This window comes from Cylas formicarius, unplaced genomic scaffold (assembly GCF_029955315.1).
Source record: "Cylas formicarius isolate icCylForm1 unplaced genomic scaffold, icCylForm1.1 PGA_scaffold_1__22_contigs__length_36826433, whole genome shotgun sequence".
Lineage (NCBI taxonomy): Eukaryota > Metazoa > Arthropoda > Insecta > Coleoptera > Brentidae > Cylas > Cylas formicarius.
In genome coordinates, this window is record NW_026844264.1 from 8,919,692 (window position 1) to 8,938,353 (window position 18,662).

Genomic DNA, 18,662 nt, shown 5'->3' on the forward strand with positions numbered 1-18,662 from the left:
AAAATTCAAAAAATAACAAAATATATTAACTTCAGTTAAAAATAATAAATAACGGGTACTTCTTCCTCTATTTTAAATATTATTACGCTTAGAAGTACGGGTCTTATCTCGTTGTGATCCAAATTATTGCATATTTGGACAGTATCTCTACTAATTCCCTTCAAAGTGTTGAGACGGTTAGGAAGTTCTTGAAACGCCTGTAGTCTCAAACATTCTCAATTGGATAAAGATTAGAACTGGTTGCTGGCCAATTGATAATTTCAATTTCAACCTCACCTCATCAGGAAAATGTTGCGCAATCTGAGCAACATGTGGTCGAACATTATCATATGTACCTATCTGCTCTTATTAATAATTACCAAGTCAGTACGAGCAGTTATAGAGATTCGTCCTCAAAACATAACAAATATTCTGGTGTGTTCGATAAACTCTATCTGGGTTGTGGAACCAAAATGTGGTTTCACCTGACTAAAAAACTCTTTCTAAAAACGCTTTTTAACATGGTTTTATCAATCCAGGAAGTAGTTTTAAGAGGTCCTCCCTACTCGGGCCCATTTTTCACATCACCATGACATAATTTAGAACACAAATTATAAAACGTTTCAGTATTTATTTCCAACCACATATCCCTTATCGCAAAAAGAAAACATAACAAACATTCGTTTACATTTGTTAGGCGTGATAAAAAGGAATCAGTGGCGTACCTTAATATGTGGAAATTAAAAAAGCCCTAAGTTACTTCGAACATTAATAATATCAACATTATTAAAAGTTTCCATACTTTGTTCCACCACTTTTTTATGGGGCGGCCATACAGGAAACATTTTTTTTTTTTCACATAAATTACATAATTTATTCCAAACACTTAGTTATCTGTAAAAATAAACTTGTGTCTGTGTGTGTGTAATATTAAGTGCTCGTTGTCATGTTTTCAGTTAACTTGAGCCATCGCAATAATTACGAAGTGTCGCCACGGTCCTACAACTGAAGTATTTAAAATAAATAATATTTCTTTATTAGCTTGGGATGCTAGATACAAAAACAATTTTTTAGAAAGTTTTACAAAATGCATGAACAAACAAAACCAACAAACAACATAAGTATAACCAGAAATCAACATATAGACAAAATTAAGATCAAACAAAAATCTAGACATCACATATTCCCTCAAAATAGTTTTAAGGTTATTGAAATTACCACAATTTTTCAAGGTATTTGGCAGTTTATTATTTTCGGAGAGACCCTTAAACAGAATAGAATTTGTCATTTGGTTAGAGCAATACCTATATATTAAAATAAAATCATTGCGGTTTCTCGTATAGTAACTATGCACTATGCATGTAATAGTTTATTTCTTAACTTATCCATAAAAATGTTTGCATCATAAATAACTCCTTGTCTAACCGTTATGACATTAACAGCATTTGACAGTGGGTTTACAGGAGTGTATCTGTTACACTTTAAGATCGTTCTTTAAAAAAAGAGATACAGGTTCCAGCGATGTAATTCGTCTATCAAAATTTGTGAGATTCAACTAACCAAAGCTGACTACGCCACTGGATCCTACGTAAAAAACTCAATTCCAAGCAGTTTTCACCTTTTTTTATAAGTTAACGCTCAAACGAGCTAGACAAGGTTTAACGTGCAAAATTTTCAAAATCCATTTCTAAAGGTTCATATTTATTGCATGTTTGGTTTATTGATACGCCGTAAAATCATTAAAGATAGGACCTAATGTACAAGGAATCTAAAATTCCACAATATCTTTGTCATTAAACAGAGCATTAAACGTATACATATTTACAAGCTCACTGTATATTAATATTTGTGAAATTCAATTTTTTAACGCTTATTTTACTATTTTCATCAACTTTGTAATGTCCTTAAGATTATACCGGGCAATACTTCAAACATGAGACAAACCCGGACTTTTGAGTAAAAAGAATATGCCTATGTTTAAATTCTGTGGATTTTACGTGGTGAAATGAAAGTAAACGGAATCGATAATGAATACCAGGTTGCCACGTTTATTTTCTTTTTTTTTTTTAAGTTAAATAAGTGCCATAACAAATTGGAACGAACGCAACTGTAAAAGCAAGTAGAGTTCTCCAGACGATATACGGTTTTTACGACATAATCCGATATTTAACTTTATATTTAACCCTCATTAAATAGATTCGAATACCACAATGACGTTCCAGAACCGTACTTCGGTACTTCGTGCCTACAAAATCTGGGAGGTGACCGATTTGTGTAGAGTTTCATCATTGAGATTCCTCAATTATTATTAGTCCATGCAGCAAAAAATACTGTTTCATAAAACTGAAAGCATACTCCGATTTTACCAACCCCCACAAAACAACCAATAGTAAATTGCGAAAACATTTATTATAAATCAATTATCTATATAAGATTTTACTGTATTGTATTGTATTGGTTTCCTAGGCAAATATTTGTTAGACCCGGTATATTAAATTAGGATTATTAGGCAATTACTCTTCTTGCGTGATTCAATTAGCATTTATCAGCCTCTAAAAGTTATTTTGGATTTTTACACGTTTTGGTGGACGTTTTTAAATTCAAATCTGCACCCCTCCCTCTCGCAGGAGCAGGAGGCACCCGTCGCGGACCTCAAGCCCCAACCCGCCGCCCCTTCACCGCTTGCCCTGCTGGCAGCCACGTGCAGTCGTATAGGCCCTGGAGGAGACGCGGCTAGCACGACCCCCACCACCGTGATAATGTCTTCCGCCCCGTCGCCGGTCCAAACGATCAAACAACAAGGGGTGACGGTTACTCAGGCCGCTCAACCCCAAACTCCACAGGTATGTTTAGAGATCTAACCACCGTGTCCGAAACTGTAATACTCGCAAAAACGGGTATGAAAAGATTGAAATGCGAATTTATATGTATATAAGTGTAGATATAGCTCATACCCAAAACATATAAACAATTGTTATTTACAATATAAACAATGTTTCAAAGCTTGATTTTATAGATATCATGAACAATTCGATTTTATTTGCTCATTAGTCAATCAATAAAAAAAAGCACCTCTAGATATTAATAATTAGATACTATGAATACTTGAATATATGAAGAATATTTTCATTTAACTTTTTTAATGAAATTTTCAATTCAAAATGAAATATAATATTAAAGATAAGTGGTAAAATCACCTGACTGTCCCTTATTTGTTCCGTCATACCTGCTGTATGTGTAATGGAATTTTTCCACATTTCAACATCCACAAGCATCTTGATTATGATCATCTGTGACAATATGTCGATTATAATCGTTTTTGTAATAAGTTTAGTCGGCAAGTAGACATCTCAGCCATATCATTAAAGAATATGGAGAAAATTTATGCGAGTATTATTCTATTGCTTCCGCAATCTAAACCTGCACTACAATTTTTTAATTGTTTATTTACAGCATGTTTATTGCCAAACTCTAGTTTAATTGCATTCAATCTTTGTAAATATTTTTGGAAATTTAGAAAAAAATAGAAACAAATGCTTGTATATCGTAAGTATCATAAGTATGAATTAAGAATTTTGGGCGGATTACAACAATAGACTGAGACAAAATTAAATTTGGTTTTCTGTTTTCGAAAACTTCGCAATTTGAAAAATACATTATGGCCCAGTCTTTTTTTATATAAAGTAGAACAAGAATACATATTCGATAATATAGGACCCGCAAATATCATAAAATTGACGGCTGTGACATTTTCATACGTCAGGATCTTTCGCGCATGCTTCTAAATTTCAAACACTTGCCTGTACTTTTCGCCATTTTCTTTTTAACCCGTTTTTTCTCTGTGGATTTAATGGGATCTGAGCACATTTTGAAAAAAAAAAATGCCGGAAAAGTACCACAAACCGCAAACTGAAATACACGGTCACTCTCATTTACCGTCGTATAACATTGGAAAAGTGACATCTGATGTTTGTCCCATTTCTTATTTAAAGGCGCCGGTAAAAGAATTAAATTAAAATTGATAAACATTTATTAAAACAATTATTGTTGTGTAAACATTAATAGCATAATTGTTATCGCAGAAGTTGGACTTTTAAATCTGGTTCTGTGGAAGATTTAGACACTGGAAGTTGAAAACTTGAAACGTACTTAGTAGATATCTAGTTAAGTGATATAACAATAACATTATTTAAAATTCACCTGGGATGAGCCAATAGGGAACTGCTGTTTGTTTATTGACCCTCCCTTCTTACGGGAAAAAAGAAGCAATTAAAAAACGGACGTATATTTTGTAAGTGTCTTCGAATGTTAAAACTTGAGATATTTGGGTTTAACCTGAATAAGTTTGGAGAGTTCTTTGCAAAACGAGACCTCTGGATCATCCGATTTCGGCATTCGGCTATACAGCACGCCTAGTTTTATAGGAAATATTATTCTTAATAATGTCTACCATGTTGATAACAAATAAGAATATATAAAAAATAAGTACTTTAACACATACCTCAAGATGATTTTTGACTTTGACTGCAAAATGCTGTCGCGAACGCCATCTCTTATTTGTCCCACTTTTTAAATAATGCTCGGGAAAGCTCTGGTTACACTACTATTTTTAGTGAGTATACTGTGGCCACATCCAAACTGTCGAATTAACGAACTGTCAGCGGCCATGTTGAATCGACATCTGAGTTGACAGGTCTTATTGGTTAAAAGCGAGTTTTGTATTATCAACATAGACAACGTACTATATATCTAGTAAAGATATGCCAGTGATAAAGACTTTTAAGAAACAGGTTTTTAAGATTTAAGAAACGCTGAATCATATCCTATCTTTATTCTTTTTTAGCTGTTAACCTCTTAAGCGTTTGAAATGTGGTACGGACTAATAGATTTTTGTGGATTACGACTTGAGTTTTCTTTCTTCCATTTCAAACATTTGCCATTTACCTATACAGACGTATAGGGTTTTTTAATTATTATGGACAATATATCAATATTTATGGGCCAAATTACCTCAACGTATTGTGGGAATTCGTATGAATGTTCAGTTCCCAGCTCTAGAACTTGTAACTTGTAATGACCCTTACCCTTATTCGTTAAGGTGGTCAGCGTGCCAGTAGCCACCGCCATCACCACCCAACAGCTCCAGCAGCATCTGCTGCAGCAGCAGGCTGGCGCCCAATTGGTGGCCGCAGCGGCGGCCGGTCAAAATATCGCAGGCTATGGGGTGATGCAGGCGCCCGTCCAGACGCTAAGCGTCGATGGCCAGGAGGCGATATTCATCCCTGCGATGAATGTGGCAGGTATACATGGTACCTTTTAAGTACGTGATCAGTCTTCGTTAGGTGATTCTTGGAGGTGATTTAAGGAAAAAATAAATTAAAAATGTGCTCCACTGACGTAATAGGTTTCTTATGAACCATAAAAGTTATTGACAAAAAAATCGGTTTTATTTTAAAGCCGTTTATATTTATTATATTTTTACTGATTTGCAATAAGTGATATGAATAGCAGAATATAGAAACAATAACCGAAGATACATAAAAACATGTACACAGGATACATTCGTCGAATTTTTGGGCGAGGCGCTAATACATTGTTGCCAGATGTCCGCAATAATAAAAAAGAATTATAACTGAATTAAGTGAATGAAGTATTTATTTGCATCTCCAAAAAAAAAACTTCAATCTGCTTTGGTAGCTAAAAATGTTTTTCAATAAAATATATTTATTTCTTTTTCAGGCGGGACTCAGCCCCAGCAGATTTTCAGCCCCGGTCAAATAATAAGAGCTCCTACTAACGTTATACCAGCCACTGCGACGAATATGCAGGGCCTGCCGACCACAGTTCAGCTTCCCAACGGACAAAGCGTGCAGATGCGGCCCGCAGCTCAAACGCAGATCTTTCAGTTTCCGCTGCAGCAGACGATACCAATCCAAGTGCCGATTTCCTCCGGAAACGGACAAACCATTTACCAAACGATTCACTTTCCCGTCCAGTTGGCGGCGACAGCGTCGGTACCAAACATTATACAAGTATGTCCCACAGATCAAACGTATTTGATTGTGGAACAATCCGAGAACAAAGGGAATAGTTATATCCGCCAGTTATGCGCTGCGGTGACGTCACTTGGTATTACGTATATAGAAGGACATTTAGTGCGATAGAGTTTGCCAAATTTGATATCGAACTAATAGAGAAACATTGTCCTATAAATTTTCTATATAAAATCTTTGAGTTGAGGTCAGCCAGAATCTGCGGCGCTTGCGAGTAACTATTCTCTTTTCTTTTACTGTTTCCTTTAACAATGGACAATAAATCCAAAGAGGACCAGACAAATCTCTACTCTCTGTTTTCTGCCGTTTTTTTCTCTTTCTGTGAACTCACATCCTGTACGTCCGCCTAATCTGTAGCTGATGCTGTCCAGTTTATTACCAGTGAGAATTGAGATTGGGATGATCATATTATTCGTTCAGTAAACTCCAGAAAGCCACTGATGCCTCTATATTTAATACTTTGAAACACTACCACTTTTCTAAAATAACCGAACTCGTCAAATCACAAAAAACTTAAAATTTTAATGTTCTGGTATCTTTGGATATTACGGCATTAATCGGTAAAGTGAGGTAATTTCTAATCATATTGCAATGAAGAATGATTGTGTTTTGTAGACATTGATATTAATTTGGGTCTGTTAGCTTTTTTATTATTTCTTGTGCTGGTTAAAGAGAAATAGAGTGCTTAAAATCAATTTTATATTAAATTTGTTCTCACGTGACTCTTATTGGTGGTAAAAAAGCGATTCCGATTTGTTCTAATGAATCGATTTTTTTTTTATATTGTTTACGCCCTTTTGCACAAGAACGAACATTTTTTTTGGGTTATGGGATTTCCTTAAACTTCTTCACATTGAGCTTCACCGGTGTACGTATATGACAGCATTGAAATTTTATAAATTAGGCCCAACCTCAGCTGTTGCCTCAAGTAGCAAATATTCTGACGCCTACAGGTCAATTGCAATCGATACAGATAGCTACGTCTATGCCGCAGCAGCAGCAGACTGCCGCGTCTACGATAAATCAACAAGTTGTCGCGGGCGATAACGGAGCTCAGTTGACCTTTACAGGTACAGTAAAAAAATCTTACATTTCTAAATGGTTAGTAATTTCTAAGGCTGCGCTGCTGCAGCCAGTGATTTTTATGAAAATCCATTATTAGTTCGTGTACAGTTAGCTGCATTTCCCTAGCACGCTAGTTCAAAGAATTTCGATGTTTTCAGGAGCCAACGGTCAACAGTTTACGGTAATTCCGGCAACAAATCTACAACAAATCCGGAACGCGTCAGTCGGCAATTTGGCGAGCTTGGGAAACATTATCCAGCTGCCAAATATACAGACCATGCCCACTATACAAAATATTCCCGGTAGGTGTGAGTGGATAAAAATTACAAGAAATATGATAAAATAAATTAATCTGTGTACCGCTAAGCCTATTTTAATAACCACCGCTCAATAACATAACTTTAAAAATATTCAATCGCAACCGCAAAATAATATATGACATAAACAGGTACACAAAAAGATTCATAAATTCCACATATCACTAGGGTAAATCGGTCACAAGACTTCACACGATTTTTAAATAATTGTTTACTACAATTTTATGTAGGAACGAGTTACTGAGTTATAGGGCAGAGGTATATAAAAATATTTTTTTAAAAGAACTATCCGCACTGTGGTATGGATGTGGCATCAGTGAAACGAATATCACCTGGTTGTGCATCACCACTTTGAAATATAAGTTCTGCCAAGTAACTGGGTTCTTTTGATTTCAAGATTTTATGCAGGTAGTACACCATATGACCATATCACTGACCCATCTTATGCCCATGATGACTTACATGCCCTCTGGATAGTTTCTCTACATACTAAGATAAACATTATTCTCTTTCTGTATTCCATGTTTATTAAAATTTATAAGAAAATGGCATATTCAATATCAAGATAATCAGATATACAGAGTACCAAACTTTCTAAAAGTAATTTTTTAACATCTACCTTAATCCTAATACCTGCGATCAGATTATTCTCATATCTTCTCTGTAGATGGCTGAAATTTATAAGGACAAACTTATACTATTTTAAATAACATTTGGTGTTCTTTAAATTCCTGCATAATGGACGCATTAGCCCTCAGGACAATTCTTCAGCGCCAGAAGCTGACATGCGTCTATCTTTCTGTTGTGGATAGCTTTGCTTGACCATGCTCCTTAAAGTAGAATTGATGGACCAAAACTAGAACCCTGGGGAACACCTAACACAGCTCTTAATTGAATCAGATCTTACAGCAACTCCCTCAATCGCAGACAATTTCACTGCATAGATAATTTTCAAACTTAGCTAAACAAAGATCAAACTTTAAACTATCAAAGAGTCTAGTCATATCTATTAAATTAAAATCTATTAAGTAATATGACTGATTGAAGGCGAAAGCAATATTACCGGTAATCCTAAGCAGAGCTCTAGCACAGCGATAAATTGTACAATTCATTCAAGTTAGAGGGCATTCCAACCTTGCCCAAGGCAATAATTGCTGGAACTAGATTGCAAAGATACATTTACAATTTTAACTAGTGGCTTTAAACGGTAGAATAGAGATAGTTTTAATATTTCTATGGAAATCTGGTCACTCCAACAGCATGATTCATGGCTAAAATATCATCCTCAGACACTAAATTAATGTAAAAGTATGCTGATTGGATTTTCAAACGCGTTTCAGTAAACTCTGAGAATTTCTGATAAAATCTCCATTTTGACGTCGATATTTTCAGGACTCGGCAACGTTCAAGTTATAACGCAGCCTGCTCAACCCCAAATTGCGGTCGGACAACAAATCCAACAAGACCCCACGGATCCCAGCAAGTGGCAAATTATCCCGCAAGTGGCTACCGCCACCCCGACGATGCAAGCGCAGAATGCGACCCCCTTAAACGTGAGTTCCGTCGACACTGGCGCCGTCACTCAAGCATCTACTGACGGTGCAGGGATCGATGGTCAGAAACAGCGGGTTCGGAGGGTAGCTTGCACTTGTCCCAACTGTCAGGAGGGCGAAAAGCACAGTGACAGGAAAAAACAGCACATCTGTCACATACCAGGCTGTAATAAAGTTTACGGAAAAACAAGCCATTTGCGGTAAGACAATTTTAATTAATACATTACTGAACGCGGCTGTGTTCTGATTAGGGTGACCTCAAACTCCCCAATTAAATTGGAGTCATTGACTTTGCTATACCATAGCAAATAAAAGAGAGTTGTAGATTTCCTAGCGCCACTCTGAGTTAGAAATAAATAGAAAAATAAATTAATATCGCTTTATTTCAAAATTAAAAAATGTGCAATATAACTAAAAGCAAAATAAAAACGCAAGAAAAAAAATCATGAAATTGGACAGCAAAATTTTATTAAAGGTTGGTTTCCCCTGGTTGGTTATAAGTAGTCATAGGATGGAACCATATGTATGACAACTAAAAATGCGATAATGCTGATAACGAGAAAGTTTTCCATCCTTTCTTTTCAAATGTAAGATCAGCAAACATAAAAAAAATAAATAAGTTATTCTACCTGGGAGTCCCAGTAAGAGCAACAAAATACATTATTAGGGACACGAACCAATCTAGAAAATCGAAAAAAAAAGTGATTCGGGCAACGGAACACGCAGGCAATTATATACGAGTTTCTGAAATTCAAATGTTTACTGCTTTGGCTTTACTTCTGCAAGGAAAGTGGCAGGGGATGCTGAAACATTTTCTGAAATAAATGTCCATGTCTCCAAAAAGGCATTTTAATTCCGATTGCTTACCTTGCCACCTTGCCAGTTGACGTTTTCTATCATAATCGAAAAATAATAATTTTATTATACAACTGACAGGTGACATTATCCCTAATCTAAAATCCAAGTCTGTTTTTTTTCTTTTATGTAAATTTCATAGCCAGCTTATACAAAATTAGGCAGCTTATATTATAATTTTTTTCTAGAGAACACAAATATCTACCTTATTTACATATATTTTTCCTTTTGTAGCGATCTCGAGTTGTCAAATGATAAAAACAACCTTGCAGGTTATAAAAGCCGACGGATCAGATGGAATCATTTTGCAATCTCGCCCAGATAGGGAAATAGTCTCCTTAAACATTACTCCATTGTGGCAAACCCAATAAGCCCTACTTGTTAGACAGTGTCACTAATATATGGTATTTGATTGCAACCGCAGGGCCCATTTGAGGTGGCACACCGGCGAAAGACCGTTCGTATGCACTTGGCTCTTTTGCGGGAAACGCTTCACTAGATCCGACGAGCTTCAAAGGCACCGGAGGACACATACCGGTGAAAAGCGTTTTCAATGCAGCGAGTGCAACAAGAAGTTTATGCGGTCCGACCACCTATCCAAACACCTCAAGACCCATTTAAAACAGAGAATCACGGTAAGTAGAGTTATCGTATTGTTACGTCAAACTCACCGGGAATGTTTTGACACTTGCTTCTCTTTCGCACTTATGATATTGGTAGAAAGCAACACAAGCACATAATATCAAGCATTAATTTTTGGTGATTTTTCCCATGTAATATGCAAAATGATTTGTTTATTACAGGAGAAAGATCAAGATGATGAGGAGAACTGGGAGATGCAAGACGATCCGGAACCTCAACAACAAGAGGAGACGGATTCCAAACCACATCCCGTATGGATAACGGACAGCAAAAATAATGTAAAATACGCGATAACTCATTTGAATTACTCTCAGGTAATTGTAAAACTGTGAAAAAACCAAAATGGAAACCAAGTTGCGTTTTTCATTCCAGGAGGCGGCAACATCGACACAGTCAGCATCCTCAGACAGTTCTAGCAATGAAGAGAAAATGATGATAACTATAAGTGCCGCAGAAGATGAACTAATTATCGCGGACCCTTTAGATAGCTGAAACTAAATATGCCACTTTTTGTATATTTTATTGTTATAAATAAATGCCTATATTGTTTGTTATTTATAATTTTGTAAATAAATATATATCTAGTTGTTTTTATTATTGTCAAACAATATTTAATATCTTCAATCAAAAGTCTGCAGTCATCATAAACTGAACTACACCCCCCATAAAGACCAATTTCGGGACCTTACTCTTAGAAGTCGGAACTTAAACTAACTACACGCGATAAAAGTCAGGTAATACCTTTACTGGGGATATACGAAACCAAATTTAGCCTGAAACTTCTTACCTTGATTCATGATTAATATCTATATGATGTCTAAAGGCTATATTTATCAATTTTAAGTATGGCGATATTCCTACAATTTTTAATAGGTCTTCTGTCTGCTAAAATCAGTTAACCAAAAGCAAAGATTAATTATTTGGCTCAGTTTATCTTATTACTGAAAAAAAGAATTCCCATACAGCAAGGAAAAATTCCAAAAAAAAAAACTTATTAAAAAAAAACACATTAAACAGTAATGTTTTTTATTGTTTTCTGGAAATGTAACATAAATTAACAAAATTCGCATTAAGTCCTAAATTATTGATTGTAAACCAGTACAAATAGCTTATAAAAATATATTTAATGAAATTATATTACAGTATTTTTTAAAAACACTCAATTATGCAAAGTCAAATACAAGAGAGGCAGTGGTACTTTGTGACAAGATTTGTATGTACAATTTGATGCAACCAGAAGTTGTGAAATATAATTTGAACTTCTGTAACATAAAAATTTCTAATTTTCGTATATGCTGCTGCATTATAGTTATTAAAAATTAATACAAATTTTAAAAATAAAGGAAGTTACTATAAAGATAAGATTTATAATGTTAAAATATGATTTTTATATAAATTTTTTGTTAGTCATTTTAAGGATTTTGATAGGTAAGCTACCAAGTCTCATATTTGTCATTTTAAGGTTTCTCTGAACATACATTTGAACATTTTTTTAAACAATCTCGATAAAATAAAAAGCAAATTGGACTAAACTTTTTAAAACTGAAGGAGCAGTTACAAAAAAAGGGAAACAAATTAGTCTAATGTTAAAAAAGTTGAATGAGTAAATTGAGAATTTTCCTATTAAACAAATGGCGAGGTACTGAAAATGTTACAACACTCAGACATGCCGTAATTATAAATTTAATTCAATTTAAGGTTGATATTTAAAATCTTTCATTATAAATCACTCTGACTTAACCAAAATTCACCTTTTTTTATACACATGATACAATAGCAATGCACTTTTGAAATGGACATCTTGATCTTTGCTCTACACTACATTACAAACTATACAGTCATTGTAAGAAATGACCTCTGCTGCAATGTGTCTGAAGAATCTTTTGCTTGAGCAGAACACAAATCTGATGGAGGTGTTGGCAGATTTATCTTATTACATTTACCATCAGCACCCATACTGAAGCTGAAGATTGAAACAAGTGATGTAATACGATCAATTTCCATTGCTTCAATATTTGCTGAACTTGTCTTTTGCTGGACATTTTCACTGACCTCAGGGGCACTATTTATACCATCGTTTTTGCTTGCGCGAGTTTCAACCTTATGTTTTCTTTTTTTTGATGAACTTCTCTGGGTGGCTTCTTCTGTCTCTCTCTCACCCCGACGCCTCTTTAAGGATTGGGCTGATGTGCTAGTTGGGAGAGCATTCGAACAATTAACTAAATCGATGGATTCATAGGTTTCAGAATGTTGTTGATTCTGTGCACATTTAACACAAGACGCGGAAACACAATCTTCCTTTTTCTTGGCTTGAAGTTCTTCATTACCTTGATCTTTCTCGGGCACCAGGGCGACTCCCCTGATTGATTTAGAATTTTGATAAATTACTATGTTGTAGGCCTCTTCCATAAATATATACCTCGCTTTTTGTAAAACAGTCGCGACAAGCAAATTTTTATGCAAACTAGCACCACCACGATGAGATCGAGATTGGGCTATTTTTGTTAGGGATATTCCGATTAATCGTTGGGCTTCGCTTGCCATTTTAATTAAAATTTCACAATATGTTAGTATTTAAATTCGACCACACTATCGCCATGAGAGTAATCAGGATGTTATCTCCCTGACTCATCAACACACAGGCAATCACCACGAAACGCAATTAATCACAGACGCACATCGATTCGTAATACAAAGGAACGCTGCGGAATATCACCAAACAGCGCGCAATCTTGCCTGTATTTATAACTTCGTATTACAAACGTCACAACCTACTTTCAACGTGTCGTTCACCACACGAGAAACGACGAGCGACATCGAACGACGACCTTGTGTTGATAGCTATCACGGAACACAAGAAACGTACGTTTAACCTTTATGAATTATTTTCTCAGACCAAACGTCGCGTTCCGTAATCCATAAAAAAAAACAAATACCATTTTATAATCAAAGATCCTATGGATTGGTTAGGTTGGGATATTTATTAGAGCTGCAAGTCTATACGCTGTTTTGATTTCGTTGATATCACAAATAAATAATGTTATATTTCCAATTTGTGACATAGTTTTAGAAGAAAATGTGAATTAATTCCTCTATTTACTTGTTTTATTGTGTACAAGTAGAAATCCCGATGGGAGTTACGGTTCTAACCCAATTTCCTGTTGAGAACAGGACGGGACCTCAAACTATCGAGATCCTCTCCAAAAGAATTAACGCTTTAGGAGCTACTCAGCAAGGGCAATTTCTAGTGGATTGCGAAACGTATAGTTCTGTGCCGGCACTAGGGCATCAGAGAACTGTTCACGTGCTTCACAATTCAGAGCAGCCAGCAACGGTATTCTCACTTCTAGAAACTGGTACGAAAACAATACCTCTGGCCACGGACGGTTTATTTGATTTGTTAATGATGAAAATGTCAAGCTTCTACCAATCAAAGAAACAAACAAAAGCAGAAGCAAAAGGACCGAGATATGAAATTGGAGATTTTTGTGTGAAATTAGGAACAGTGACTGTTAGTAGTAATTTTAAGGGTATTTTGGTAGAAGTTGAATATAGACCTTGTGCAGTGCCAGTAATGTGTTGGGATTTAATTATGGAATTTATGCAAGGATTTCTTGGATCATCGGGTCCAACAAATCCTCCCACATTTTTTCAAAATCGTATGCAAGAAATCTATTCTCCCCTGGACACTATTCAACAATATTTGGAGCATTTCACAGTGTTTAGGAAGACACCTGGCCCTGGAATGCTGATGAGGCCCCAATAATTCACACTTATTTATTATGGGTAATTTTTGGTTCAAGTTTCAAATATATTCAAAAATCTGTGAACCATTATATTTTAACTCAAATAACTTATTTAATAAAATAACTTTTTTGTAAAAATACCTGAAATAAATGATCATCCATCGTGAACATATTAATAACATTAAATTAGTTTAAATATCAAGTTGTATTACATGTGTTTTTACCTAAACAAAAACAGTTTTTAATTACAAGCTCTCTGTTTCTCTTGGTTAAACTGCCTCATCCGTTCCTCCAATTCCGGTCTAAAATGCCTAATAAGACCTTGAACAGGCCACGCAGCTCCGTCAGCCAATGCGCAAATAGAGTGTCCTTCAACTTGTTTACTTATTTCCCACAACATGTCTATTTCTTCTGGTTTCGCGTCACCATCAACGAATCTATATATTATCTTGTTCATCCAGTGAACCCCTTAAACAGCAAAAACCAATTTTCACCGTAATGAAAAATAACATAAGTTTATTCACCTTCTCTGCATGGTGTGCATTGACCGCAAGACTCATGCTTATAAAACATAATCAACCTGGCTATGGCTTTAACAATGTCAGTTTGTTTGTTCATTACAATCAGAGCTGCTGTGCCTAAGCTGGTTTGACAAGCAACTAAACCGTCAAAATCCATAAGCGCCTCTTCACAGACACTAAACACAAAAAGCATAACATGGTGCTTAATGCTATCAACCTTAACATTATGTCCATTAAAATAATAATTCCTGTAAAAACACATCCTAACCTTTTTTTAAATCTGAACACCTTTCATTGACTTTAAGGTTATCTAACCACACTAACATTGTTATATTGAACAATAACCAAAATTATAAGGTAGAGCAAAAATATAGAAATCAAAATTGAAGATAAAGAAATGAATAATTGTACTTACTTTTTTGGGATCAATGGAGTGGAGGATCCCCCAGGGATGACAGCTAAAAGATTATCCCACCCACCTTGGATACCTCCAGCATGGCGTTCGATTAATTCTTTCAATGGAATGCTCATTTCCTCTTCAACTGTGCAAGGTCTGTTTACATGCCCAGAAATGTTAAACAATTTGGTGCCCGAATTACGAGTTCTACCAAATGACGCAAACCAAGCCCCGCCCCTTCTGCATATTGCCTAAAAATAGTCACGAAATATCCCACTTAAATACTGGCAAACAGACAAAATTGTATGTTTGAAAGTCACTTACAGGGGCAACTGCAATAGTTTCAACATTATTTACTGTTGTTGGACAGCCAAAGACGCCAACATCAGCAGGAAATGGTGGTTTTAGCCTTGGTTTACCCTGTTTCCCTTCCAGTGACTCAATTAGAGCAGTTTCTTCACCGCAAATATATGCCCCAGCACCTCGATGCATGAAAACATCAAAATCAAATCCAGAGCCACATGCATTTTTTCCTAAAAAACCTGCTTGATATGCCTGTAATAAATGGTAATGATTATTTTTGTTATGTAGTCTTGACAATATTATATAGATTTCTTACTTCAGCAATGGCAACCTGCATGTTTGAGGCTTCATTGTAAAATTCCCCCCTTATGTAAATATATGCGGCTTTCGCACCCATTGCTTTACCAGCAATTAAACAACCCTCTACTAATTTATGAGGATCATGCCTCATAATTTCGCGATCTTTACATGTTCCAGGTTCTCCTTCATCAGCATTTACCACCAAATATTTGGGACGGCCATCGCTAGGTTTATTCATAAAAGACCATTTCATTCCACTTGGAAAACCAGCCCCACCTCTACCACGAAGACCAGATGTTTTAACTTCATCTAAAATTGTCCCATCGGATAAATTGGTGAACTCACATATTAAGGACAACATACTTATTATCCAATCTGATCCTTTTAATAATATTTCTTTTGTTTTATACCAATCCCCACGTTTCATAGCACCTTTAAGCCTCCAATCATGTTTTCCATAGAGATTTGTAAAAATCCTATCATCATCAGAGAGAGGGCCAAACTTAGTTTTCGTTTGTGGAGGAGGAGTGCCAGGCGGAGGAGGCCCAGAATAGAATGCGATTTGTCCATTAAAAATAACGGGTGCGAGAATATCTGCAGTCAAGAATTATGTAACCAAAATTGATTGAAGAAAATCGAAATTAAGACAATACCTTTACGGATTATGTGGTTACATTTTGATAGATTTCGAAACTTGATTAAATTGCCAGACATTCTAATAGTATTTATTTTTACTTAAATATTTTTTATCATCTGGTTAATTAAAGAGGTTAACCAATAACACCCGCAAACTATCGATTCTGTGAAAACGTCATAAATAATATTTGTGGCCAATATCGTTTAACTCTTTAGCCTTGTGGATTCTGTGATGGAGCATTGCACGCGGCGGTTTAACCTCCGCTCGCTCCTAGCAGAATCCGCTGTATTCGTCCCAAAAACCTTGATATCAGTCATTTTTCGTGTGATTCAGTTTCTGAAGTGTTTGATGTTTGGTTACAAGTGTTCAAGTTCTGCCCGCCCGCTGTTTTGATCGTTCGCGCCGGAGGCCGGATGGGCCCGAATGGTCCGCGGTGGTAGCGGAGGGATGCCGTTTTTTTTTGGTATTGGTCAAAATCGTTTTTTGTTAGTTGAGCAAATATCGGTTATATTTCTTCTTTTTACGCGTTGGGCTATTTCTAAAAGTAAAAATCCTCGATAGAAGTCGACAATGGGCGATTGATCATAGTGCCTAACAGAAATTGTGAATCGTTTGTCTCTTTCTTTAGCCCTTTGTTTCAGGTTAATGTGAACAATTGGTTACTTTCTTTCCCGAGTGTCCTTAATTAAATTCCCCCACGTGGTGAAAACGAAGAAGGAAGTGTCATTTTTAAAGGCAAGTTGTGCATTCTGTGGTGGAGCATTGTATGCGGCGGTTTAACCTCCGTTCGCTCCCGACAGAATCCTTTGTATTCGTCCTCAAAAGTTTGATATCGGTTTCCACTGTTTGGACTTAGTGTTTTTAGTGTTCAGTGAATGTTTTAAAGTGATAACCGTCGTCGGCCCCGTCCTTTTTCCCTGTTCACGCCGGTATGGAGGCCGGATGGGCCCGGATGGTCCTTTGTGGAAGCGGGGGGAAGCCGATTTTTTTTGGTTAATTTGGTCAAAATCGTTTTTTGCTAGCTGAGCAAATTATTGGTTATTTTTCTTCTTTGTACGTGGTGGTCATTTACCAGAAGCGAAAATCCTCGACGGAAGTCGGCAATGGGCGAATGATCCTAGCAGTCGAGCCCAACATTTTTTTGTGAAACGCATAATTGAATTGAAGGCAAGTTGTGGTCACTTCAATTTTTTCCTTTTTATTTCTATAATTTGTTTTACCCATATAGCTTTGAGTAATGATTATATTCGAAAAAATATAGGGTATAAGGTTCAATTAATTGGAAAAACTGTTTTCAATATTTTAATTAGAAAAAATATCCACACACATTAAACAGGCATTTGCATGCAGCTTAACCTTAACAGAAAATCTAAAAGGTGCATTTGAACTTTAACTTCTAATGGATTTTTTGTATGGTAGAAACCTGGAACTCCGGCTTGTTCCAAAATGTGTTGTTGATCGGCAACCTAAAATAATTTAAATTTTATCTTTATTAATACTACCCTTGAAATTTTTGTCAGGTTACTTTTTTATCTAACTCAAGTACCAGTTTCATATCAAAAGCTTTTAGTTCTTCTTTCTGTTTAATCATAAACTTTTGTAAAACTTCTATCTTCTTATCTGAATCATTTTCATATGTCTTCAATAAATCTTGTTCTTCAACTAAAAATAAGTTTGCGTGTAGTGAATCCAAGCCAAGGTAATACTATAACAGATATGAACCTATAACTAAAAATTACATTGTGTTTTCAACAAACTTTTTTTTGAATTAATAAACTGCAATCTTTGCTGGAAAAGGTGCTGCTCTGTTACTTGCTGTATCTCCAACAATCCCTTCACGATCTCAAATACCGTTTCATTTAACAGGCAATTGGCCAAACTAGACAAAAGTTCATAAGGTAAACGCATTTGATACTTTCTACAAAAAAATATGACTAGTCCAACAAAAATGTGGTCACCCAATGCACTTACGGCGACAATTCACTAGCCATATTTTGTAATTCTTCCAATAAGAAATACAACTTCTTTTGTAAAAGCTGAGATTCGTCCATTATATTAACTTATTGAACAACCAAAAATAACCTTCTTCTTCTTTTCTTATTTCTGTGGGATCATTTTTCGCACGAGACCTCCACCCAAATTCTCAAAACTTATCTTAGTATTCTGTTTTGACATATCTACAAATCTTCTTTTTTTATTTACCATGCGTTGAGCGACAGGTTTTCACCCATGTATAGACTTGAAAATATTTGAAAGAAGTTATCCGTCACCTACCCGATTGATCCTTGCGTTTT

The 18,662-nt window shown here is 35.7% G+C and overlaps 5 protein-coding genes across 7 annotated transcripts in view; 2 read left to right on the forward strand and 3 right to left on the reverse strand.

The window, feature by feature from the left end:
- The window catches only part of LOC132696829 (specificity protein transcription factor 3-like), a 26,533-nt gene extending 15,499 nt beyond the window's left edge, over positions 1–11,034 (forward strand). For both annotated transcript variants that reach the window (XM_060661881.1, XM_060661880.1), the window contains exons 2-10: positions 2,607–2,822; positions 5,078–5,279; positions 5,719–6,011; positions 6,937–7,102; positions 7,256–7,399; positions 8,807–9,167; positions 10,247–10,457; positions 10,626–10,778; positions 10,837–11,034. In XM_060661881.1, coding sequence (XP_060517864.1) covers positions 2,607–2,822; positions 5,078–5,279; positions 5,719–6,011; positions 6,937–7,102; positions 7,256–7,399; positions 8,807–9,167; positions 10,247–10,457; positions 10,626–10,778; positions 10,837–10,956 — 1,866 coding nt within the window. In that variant the 3' untranslated portion in view covers positions 10,957–11,034. The remainder of the gene's footprint in view (positions 1–2,606; positions 2,823–5,077; positions 5,280–5,718; positions 6,012–6,936; positions 7,103–7,255; positions 7,400–8,806; positions 9,168–10,246; positions 10,458–10,625; positions 10,779–10,836) is intronic.
- A 449-nt stretch (positions 11,035–11,483) lies between these two features.
- LOC132696582 (uncharacterized) lies at positions 11,484–13,289 on the reverse strand. Its single transcript, XM_060661481.1, has one exon. The coding sequence runs from the start codon at positions 13,006–13,008 to the stop codon at positions 12,295–12,297; it is 714 nt and encodes a 237-aa protein (XP_060517464.1). The 5' UTR covers positions 13,009–13,289; the 3' UTR covers positions 11,484–12,294.
- Positions 13,290–13,447: 158 nt separating this feature from the next.
- Positions 13,448–14,233, forward strand: LOC132697205 (mediator of RNA polymerase II transcription subunit 20). Its single transcript, XM_060662513.1, has one exon. The coding sequence runs from the start codon at positions 13,595–13,597 to the stop codon at positions 14,228–14,230; it is 636 nt and encodes a 211-aa protein (XP_060518496.1). The 5' UTR covers positions 13,448–13,594; the 3' UTR covers positions 14,231–14,233.
- A 60-nt stretch (positions 14,234–14,293) lies between these two features.
- Positions 14,294–16,525, reverse strand: LOC132697204 (NADH dehydrogenase [ubiquinone] flavoprotein 1, mitochondrial). The gene is made up of 7 exons (XM_060662512.1): positions 16,385–16,525; positions 16,095–16,325; positions 15,748–16,040; positions 15,453–15,683; positions 15,147–15,379; positions 14,735–14,907; positions 14,294–14,678 (listed from the first exon to the last, which is right to left on the reverse strand). Exons 1-7 carry the CDS (start codon positions 16,443–16,445, stop codon positions 14,452–14,454), a joined length of 1,449 nt encoding a protein of 482 aa, XP_060518495.1. The 5' UTR covers positions 16,446–16,525; the 3' UTR covers positions 14,294–14,451.
- Positions 16,526–17,657: 1,132 nt separating this feature from the next.
- LOC132696818 (gonadal protein gdl) lies at positions 17,658–18,517 on the reverse strand. 2 transcript variants are annotated; one of them, XM_060661868.1, is made up of 4 exons: positions 18,340–18,517; positions 18,108–18,286; positions 17,894–18,030; positions 17,658–17,834 (listed from the first exon to the last, which is right to left on the reverse strand). In XM_060661868.1, the coding sequence occupies exons 1-4, from the start codon at positions 18,417–18,419 to the stop codon at positions 17,697–17,699; spliced, it is 534 nt and encodes a 177-aa protein (XP_060517851.1). In that variant the 5' UTR covers positions 18,420–18,517; the 3' UTR covers positions 17,658–17,696. The 2 variants fall into 2 exon arrangements, with proteins under 2 accessions (XP_060517851.1, XP_060517852.1); XM_060661869.1 differs by having other exon boundaries at positions 17,663–17,834; positions 18,126–18,286; positions 18,340–18,514.
- Positions 18,518–18,662: the final 145 nt, after the last annotated feature.